This window comes from Chiloscyllium plagiosum, chromosome 15 (genome assembly GCF_004010195.1).
Source record: "Chiloscyllium plagiosum isolate BGI_BamShark_2017 chromosome 15, ASM401019v2, whole genome shotgun sequence".
NCBI classification, from domain to species: Eukaryota; Metazoa; Chordata; class Chondrichthyes; order Orectolobiformes; family Hemiscylliidae; genus Chiloscyllium; species Chiloscyllium plagiosum.
This window is the reverse complement of record NC_057724.1, coordinates 68,484,946-68,494,180: the sequence shown is the minus strand read 5'-3', so window position 1 is coordinate 68,494,180 and position 9,235 is coordinate 68,484,946. Positions and strand designations below refer to the sequence as shown.

The following is a 9,235-nucleotide window of genomic DNA, read 5'->3' as shown; positions in this document are numbered from 1 at the left end:
GTCTTTTAAGTTTGTTAGTTTTTGTTTGAGAGTGTTGGTGGGTTTGTGTGCTACTAGGATTCCGAGGGGTCTCAGTAGTCTGGCTGTCATTTCTGAAACTTCTTTGATGTATGGTAAGGTGGTTAGGGTTTCTGGCTGTGTTTGATCTGCTTGTCGTGGTTTGTTCTTGAGGAATCTGCGCACTGTATTATTTGAGTATCTGTTCTTCTTGAATATGTGGAATATGTTGGTACTCCAACCACAACGCCATAAACAAAACCATAGATCTAGATGCCATCTATCAACCCCTCAGAAAACGAACAGGAAATGACATCACCGCAAACCCCAGGAACCCCATCCAGGAGAAAGATATAAATAGAAAGCAAGAGACAACAGCTTCACTTCACTTGGAGGTTGCCACTGATGATGTTACCTAGCCAGGTAATGAAATGTCTGGATATCAAACCGACTACAGCTCAGCGAGCAAACCTACACCTTAGATGTAGTTATATGTCAAACTGAATGCTGTGGAATTTTAAATCAGTGTTTTTTTTCTCAAACTGAAAGTTTCTGCGCTACTTAAAATCATTTGGTTAAGATCCTGTATTTACTACTTTATGAATTTCTTACGGAAGTTAAAATAAATTAGCATTAAAAATGGAAAGTTATGTATTTCAGTCCAAGACAATTAACGTTGGAAAACCTTAAGGTGGAAATATTCAAGGGAGCAATCAAAAGCATATCAGCAACATTAAGAAAATTACGAATGAATTGCTTAGGCTTTCAGTCAAAGCTGTGGAACAAAGAATTCTCACAGTTGAAAGAACGTCTACCTTGACTGTAGCTGCTCAATGCAGTCTATTCACATCTATAGAATAAAGCACATTTACAGGAAAAACACCAGCTGGTCAAAGTCAATTTACATTCTGCTTTGTCTCCTCTGACCTTACAGGTTTTCTCTTATCCAAACTGTACAAGATTATAAATGCGAAAAGAGGGAACCTCACCGAATAATTCTGTAATGCTTACCGGTAAATGCCCGAGCAATGAAGAAACACTGTCGGAGATATAAATAATGTTTCCGTCAGCGGTAAGTGCAATAAGAAACCCATCTAAAGCCTAAATAGAAACAAAATTTTAAAAAGTGTTAAAACACCACCCAAGTGACATTTACATTTCTTTCTGCTTATGAGCAAGTGAGGCAAATTTAAGAACACTACACCAGCAAATGCGAAATTGCCCGTAGTGTTAGGTGAAGGGGTAAACGTAGGGGAATAGGTCTGGGTGGGTTGCTCTTCGGAGGGTCGGTGTGGACTTGTTGGGCCAAAGGGCCTGTTTCCACACTGTACTAATCTAATCTAATCTAAAATGTCTGGTTGGCGGAATAACACAAGCAGAAGAAATAGGTCAATTATACCTCGATATCTGTGCCCATGTGATAACTTATACTTGATCAGCCAACTGCGTGACATGCAAAAAAAAGGGTGTTTGTCATGTTTAAAAGTCTCCTAACTAAGCTACTGTCAGATCTACCCATATAGAACTTCCTTTCCCCTCACTAATCCACAAAAATGCATCCTAATTACTGAAATTCAGTTATTTTAGCTACAGATTGGCACAGCTAAAGATTGGGGACCCTAATGTGTATACAAAGGGATTGCTGCAGTTTAAGCAGCTAAAACAATGTAGTGTTGAACATTAAAAAGCATGGCACACTCTAGTACGTTTTGTGCTGTTTGTCCCAATAGGAATAGCCTACCTGTTAGGACATCGGTTTGCATGGTTATCTAGCAGCAGTTGGAAGTATCTCATACTCGAGTTAGAGATCTTTCTTGGCAGACTGCATTAACGTTCACCAAAATATTAAAATTCACACAGCACCAGGTTTATTTGGAAGTGCTAGCTTTCAGAGCACTGCTCCTTCATCAGGTAGCTGTGGAGGAGGATCATAAGACACAGAATTTATAGCAAAAGATTACAGTGTCATGCAACTGAAAGGATATATTGAACAAGCCTAGCTTCCTGTTAGGTTTTTCATCTTTTAGAATAATCTAGGTTTGTTCAACATATTCTTCGGAGCAGCGCTCCGAAAGCTAGTGCTTCCAAATAAACCTGTTGGACTATAACCTGGTGTTGTGTGATTTTCAACATTGTCCACCCCAGTCCAACACCGGTATCTCCACATCATGGCCACCAAAATATTGTCAGACTTGACTGCTTCAGATTCAGAATGATCAAGACTTTAATGTCTGGGGTTTGGTTTCAATCTTCAACTCATTAGCCAACAAATCATCTTAGAATTGTGTTGTATTTAAATGCACTCACATTTAACTGTGAATATATTAAAAAGTGTTCATGTTGAAATGCATACATGTGTGGCTGCTCGCACAGACAGATCTCCACTTTGTTTAACTGCTTTAAACAGATATAATCCATTGTGGCCAGTTCTCACTGGACCTCAGCATCTCTGTTTACAGCAGAGATGCATCATTGATCTGGAAATCAGCACATTGCAATAAAATTGGTCATATTTAACAACATGCAATTCATGGCTTTTGCTTATGAACCAATTCCTAATCATATTAACGTTACTAAAATTACTGAGGAAAGTTATTTAATAAAGTTATTATTTAGTAATGCTGGAATTCTGCAATGTGCAAGTAAAAACTGCACCATGATTAATGAACTATTTCACAGGTATGCATGCTCGATGTTCCCAGCTAAAATTAATTTAAGGGTAAGCGGATGTTTACAGCTGGTGACCGCAACTGTCTTGGGTCAGTAGCCAGGGGAAAATGTCCAACCTTCTCAGACTGATGCTTGGTATTTAACGTATCTGAAAAACATCAAAAGTTTAATCACTAATTTCCCCTTGCTTGACTTGCAGAGCGGTTAACTAAACGTTTTCTTTTCGTAACTATAATGAACATGACTTTGGAATGTAACTTACTGATGCAATCGCACTTTGGAATGCTGTGAGAATGTGATAATTGTACTGCAAACTGACAGGGAAGCATTCGATATTCATTAATTATTAGAATGCTACAGCACTGTAGCACTACTTTATTCATTATTGTAGTACTATCTAAAAATCTTACTAATGTATACAATTATGATATAGTCCAAATTATATAATATTACTGCACTGCAAGTTGCTCATTTTATTAATCATCCTCAGTTTATTCTGTTACTAAGGCCTATCTTTATTGGCCAATCATAGTTGGCTTTGTAATTTAAAATTTTTTCTTCTTGCAGTTGATGTAGTGGAAACATTCCAATACTACAATCAAGAGTTGACTAATCATTACTTTTTACCAGCGAGTTAGACTTTAGAAAGAAGGAGCTGCTGGCTGACTATACGTTTCAGCGCTGACGTGAGACACAAAGAACGAAAGCAATGTTCTATTTGCCAGTACCATAGGGAGTAAGCAGTAGAATTGTCATCTTACTAGAGGAGTAATCCTGAATTAAAAATCCACCAAAATGAGTTCAAATCTCACAATCTTCTATATCTAGCATAGAAGGAAAAACAATAGTACAATTCATGAATGAGACATACTTGTCTGACTTCTGTACTTCAAAATGGAGGACTAATATTTTCATGACTAAGTATTTTGGTTTTCACTCTGAGAATTCAGTTATCCTTACAAAATCTGGAATAAAAAGTCTCGCATCAGTGAAGGTGATCATGGTGGATTTGTTATAAAAATCCCATCTGCTATTTGGAGCATAAAGTCTCCTGTCCTCGCCCAGTAGTGTTAACTGCATTCTGATATGGCCCCAGTCGTACTCAGGAAAGTAGCACACTCCCACCTTCCCCAGGGCAGTTAAAGATGGATAATAAATGCTGATCTTGCTCGCAATGCCCATATCCTGTGAATGAATACAATAATTCTGATTGATCCATTCTTCATATCGGTGCTGCATTCCAATCCCCAGCTCTGGGAAATTATATGGCCTCTGCCTTGGAGGCTGCTGATTGCATTGTACTGAAGAGATTTTATTTACCTCCAACATCAACTGTGTGAACTCTTCATTACTAAGAAAAGAAGGCTTCCAATCCTGCCTGATCTCACAAGCGTCCGTCTGGGCTGAGAGCTCTGAAAGGGAACACAGGTCTGATATAACAGGCTATTTCATGAATAAACAGGTCTGGGAGCTGATTTAAACTCCATTTTCAAAGCAAACTACATAACCGGCATGACGATGATTGTCAAACTAGACTAATCTGGATTCGGATGGGAAGGAATCTGGGCGGAATTCTGCCTGATGACCAGAGTGTCTAGTTTATGATTGAATCAGATAAATTCTACATGGAGAAATTGGATACATGTTTGAAGAGTATTGAAAGTAAAAGGAGATGGAGAATGGGACTTTATTGAGGTGTGTAGGATTACGATGGCCTTGGACAGGGCGTATAGAAAGCTGCTGTTTCCCTTAGTATAAGGGTCAATAATAAGGGGGCATCATTTTAGGTGAAAGGCAGGAGGTTTAAAGGGATTTGAAGAAAATGGTTTTCATCCAGAGGGTAGTGGGAATCTTGTTGGGAGGGTAGTAGACGCAAGAAACCTCACAACCTTTAATAGCTACATGGATGAACACTTGAAATGCCATAACACACGAGGCTGTGGGCCAAATGCTGAGAAGTAGGAAAATAGGTGGGTGGGTGCAGACACAATGGGCTGAAGGGCCTCTTAAGTACTAAATGACTCTATGAGTCTTTGGGACAGGTACTGGATAAGGAATGTGAGTTGTGTAAAGGAGTCTTGAGTGGGGCGCTGGTAAAGCACAGCAGGTCAGGCAGCAAGAGCCCTTCATCAGTCCGTCTCCTGCTCCTCAGATGCTGCCTGACCTGCTGTGTCTTTCCAGCACCCCAATCTTGACTCTGATCTCTAGCATCTGCAGTCCTCACTTTCTCCTACTTGTGTAGAGGAGCCCCTGCTGATTAATCGAGGAAGCCTGGTTCAGAATTGACAGTGTTTCACCCATAAAATAACAAAATAGGAGCGTGAATAGTATGTGGCCTCTCAAAGTTGTTCCATCAATAAGTAGAATCATGACTGATCTTTTACATCAGTTCCACTGCCTGATTTCCAGATTCCTTTATTCCCTCAGTGCCAAAAATGCACTGATCCCAATCTGGAATATATTAAATCTTGGATAACAAGACTTAGTGGCCAAGCTACATAATGAAGCAAAATAGATGTTTCAAGCTGATCCACTCGGAGGTCAGGGCTACTGCGAGAGCTTCAGAAAATGCTGTCAATCTTCTGAAAAGGAAAAGGTCATTATTAAGTTGAATTGAATTATTAAGTGTTAAGAACTCTCCAAAATTGAATAGCTGCTTTATAAGAAGCTGGTAGGTGACTGACCTTGTAAAAGCTGCCTTGCTATAACAACTCTTTGCTTTCTAGTTTGTTGTGAAAGCTCTAAACGTTTCAACAAGTAGGGAATTGGCCCGAACAGCAAGTCACTAATAGCATGGGTGTGAATATCATAGATCTCATGGAATACATTAAGAACAAACCATTTGGATACAGAAATGGCTTAAAGGTAGAAGACAGAGGGTGGTGGTGGAGGATTGCTTTTCAGACTGGAGGCCTGTGATCAGTGGAATGCCACAAGGATCAGTGCTGGGTCCACTGCTTTTCATCATTTATATTAATGATTTGAATGTGAACATAGGAGATTTAGTTCATAAGTTTGCAGATGACACCAAAATTGGATGCGTAAATGGCAGCGAAGAAGGTTACCTCAGAGTACAATCAGATCTTGATGAGATGGGCAAATGGGCTGAGGAGTGGCTGATGGAGTTTAATTTAGATAAATACAAGATGCTGCATTTTTGGAAAAGCAAATCAGAGCAGGACTTATGCACTTAATGGTAAGGTCCCAGGGAGTGTTGCTGAACAAAGAGACCTGGAGTGCAGCTTCATACCTCCTTGAAAGTAGAGTCGCAGGTAAAAAGGACAGTGAAGAAGGTGATTGGTCATCTGATCCCCTCCCTATCGGAAGGATGTTGTGAAACTTGAAAGGGTTCAGAAAAGATTTACAAGGATGTTGCCAGGGTTGGAGGATTTGAACTATAGGCTAAATAGGCTGGGGCTATTTTTCCTGGGGAGAAAGTGAGGTCTGCAGATGCTGGAGATCAGAGCTGGAAATGTGTTGCTGGAAAAGCGCAGCAGGTCAGGCAGCATCCAGGGAACAGGAGAATCGACGTTTCGGGCATAAGCCTGAAGAAGGGCTTATGCCTGAAACGTCGATTCTCCTGTTCCCTGGATGCTGCCTGACCTGCTGCGCTTTTCCAGCAACACATTTCCAGCTATTTTTCCTGGGGTGGGTCAGAGGCTGAGAGGTTATCTTATACAGGTTTGTACAATCATGAGGGGCAAGGTCTTTTCCCTGAGGTGGGGGAGTTCAGAACTAGAGGGCATAGGTTTAGGGTGAGAGGATGAAGATATAAAATGGACCAAAGGGGACACTTTTTCACACAGAGGGTGGTGCGTGTATGGAATGAGCTGCCAGGGGAAGTGTGGAGGCTGGTACAATAACAGCGTTTAAAAGGCATCGGGATGTGTATATGAAGAAGAAGGTTTGGAAGGATATGGGCTAGGTGCTGGCAAATGGGACTAGATTAGGTTAGGCTATCTGGACAGCATTAACGAGTTGGACCGAAGGGTCTGTATCCATGCTGTACATCTGTATCACTCTATGTTGCTCAATGCAATTTACTGCAAAGGGTTTTGTGGCTCAGTGGTAGTGTCCCTACTTATGGATCAGAAAGTCCAGGCTGAAGTCCCACCTGCCCCAGAGGTATGATATAACTGAACAGGATGATTAAAATAACCATAAAGAATGAGTAAGGTATCCTTGAGGTCTGGCCATTGGTTTTTGAATTATGTTATGGACCAGACCAAACTCCCTCAAAATATATTGAGAAGATAGCCTCGACTCTAACTTTTTCTTATCTTAAAGGCAAGTGCCAGGCATTGGGTTCTGGATGCAATTCAATTGGTCAGACTACCAGATTTGAAGCAAAACACACTTTATTTATAAACTATAATTAAAATGCAGCAAAAGAAAGAAGCAATTGGGATAACTTAATTCTATTGGAAAACGCAACAGAATACTAGATTATTTTACTACTAAACAATATAGTAACATCTCATAAACACTCCTTCAATGAAGGCAAGTTCAGAAAACTGGGTTGTCTCACAGGCAATTCTCCAGTCGGAGGAAAACATCAAGAGAAATCTCTGAACAAGAGTGAGTAGCAGGGAAAGATGTACTGCAGCTTCCACCCAGCTTCAGGATCCCAGCAACAACTGCTTCTGAAAACTAAAAATTAAAACTCTGCTTTTGTGGGAGCTTGACCCCACCCATTCAGGCTGCTTATATTGTTCCTACCTTTTACAAAAAAAAACCAAGGCCTCTCAAGTTGCTTACTTTATTGGATTCAAATATTCAGCTCTCACTTCTGTCTTAAAACCTAATTTAAAAAAGAACAAAATACACCTCTTAAAGCTATAGAATCATCACAATCACAACAAAACTGGAATTCCAGTGAAGAAAATTCCCAATGTCAAACAAGACCAAGCATTGTTTTGCATTATAAACCATGGTCAGATTATCTATACTCTTACCTTTTTGTTTCTGTAAAAAATCAATTGTCCTTTGCAGCACAGTCGACTTGTCCATCTTGTGTGCGGAGCCCTGCAGCATGGTACTAAGTTCCTTGATAAGTACATTAAACTGGTCCCTTCGTTTCTTCTCTGATTTGTTTCGTGAAGCCCTTTGATGAGAAGGATATCATTTAGGTCCTCAGCTAAGATTTATGAATCCAACAAGACACAAGCAAACACACATACACGTGATTGGTGAGCTGAATATGTGAAAATTTATCTGAAAATAATCTTGCAAACAGGAAAAGGATGATCAAAAACTTGCACTCCTCAGGGATACGATCGCCTACATGCAGGACAGAGGGTTGGACACCTGCCTGATCAGCCTGGACCAGGAGAAAGCCTTTGACAGGATATCACACACGTATATGAGAGATGATCTCTCCAAAATGGGTTTTGGGGAGGGAATCTGCAATTGGATCAGACTGCTCTACACCAACATTGTCAGTGTAGTCTCAATCAATGGGTGGGAATTAGATAGCTTCCCGGTCAGATCTGGAGTTAGGCAGGGCTGCCCTCTCTCTCCTGTCTTGTTTGTGTGCTGCATAGAGCCATTTGCCGAGTCCATCAGGAAGGATGCGAGCCTGAGAGGGGTGACTATTTCTGGCAGCGAGGGCCTGCAGGTAAAGGCCTGCCTGTACATGGATGACATCACCGTTTTCTGCTCAGATCCGCTGTCCATGCACAGACCCATGTACATATGTGACCAGTTCGAACGGGCCTCGGGGGCCAAGGTAAACCGAGGCAAGAGCGAGGCCATGCTCTTCGGGAACTGGGCTGACCAATCCTCAATCCCCTTCACTGACAGGACCGACCACCTGAAGGTGCTGGGTATTTGGTTCGGGGGGCTGGGGCGTGCGCAAAGTCTTGGGAGGAGCATATCAGCAAAGTGAGGCAGAAACTTGGCAGATGGAAGCTACTTTCGCTCTCCATCACGGGAAAAAACCTGGTCATCAGGTGTGAGGCACTGTCATTGCTGTTATACGTGGCACAGGTCTGGCCTATTCCCAGAACCTGTGCCGCTGCAGTCACCCGGGCCATCATCCAGTTTATATGGAGGTCAAAGATGGACCGGGTCTGAAGGGACTCAATGTATAAAGACCTGGGCAACCGGGGAAAAAATACACCCAATGCCACTCTCACCCTGATGGCCACCTTTGTGTGTGGCTACATCAAGCTGTGCGTGGATCCCCGGTACGCAAACACCAAGTGTCACTATGTACTGAGGTTCTACCTGTCCCCGGTGTTGCGAAGGATGGGCCTGGCCTCGCTGCCGTGGAATGCTCCGAGTAGTTGGACCGTTCTGTATCATCTGTCCTTTGTGGAGAAGTTTATGAAAAACACTTTTGACCACAAGTCCATCAGGAAGTGGTCAGCATGTAGTGTCCTTGAGACCCTCCGGGAACAGGAGAGGGCGGATCCTATCGAGCAGTTCCCTGAGCAGACTGTCAAAGCCATTTGGCAGAGTGCCTCATCGTCAGAACTTTCCAACAAGCACCAAGGCATGGCTTGGCTGGTGGTGAGAAGGCCTGTGAGATCCTTTATGCACGCCCGGACTCTCAGCCACACCGCAC

At 42.0% G+C, this 9,235-nt stretch overlaps 1 protein-coding gene across 7 annotated transcripts in view; it reads right to left on the bottom strand.

Moving 5' to 3' along the window:
• Positions 1-9,235, bottom strand: part of npas2 (neuronal PAS domain protein 2) — a 268,594-nt gene that overhangs the window by 83,257 nt on the left and 176,102 nt on the right. For 6 of the 7 annotated variants that reach the window (XM_043705135.1, XM_043705134.1, XM_043705131.1 and 3 more), the window contains 3 exons: positions 7,623-7,771; positions 3,988-4,079; positions 1,009-1,098 (listed from right to left, as the gene is read on the bottom strand). In XM_043705135.1, coding sequence (XP_043561070.1) covers positions 1,009-1,098; positions 3,988-4,079; positions 7,623-7,771 — 331 coding nt within the window. Of the gene's footprint in view, positions 1-1,008; positions 1,099-1,738; positions 1,910-3,987; positions 4,080-7,622; positions 7,772-9,235 lie in introns of those variants that run through there. The other variant, XM_043705137.1, reaches the window with a different exon arrangement.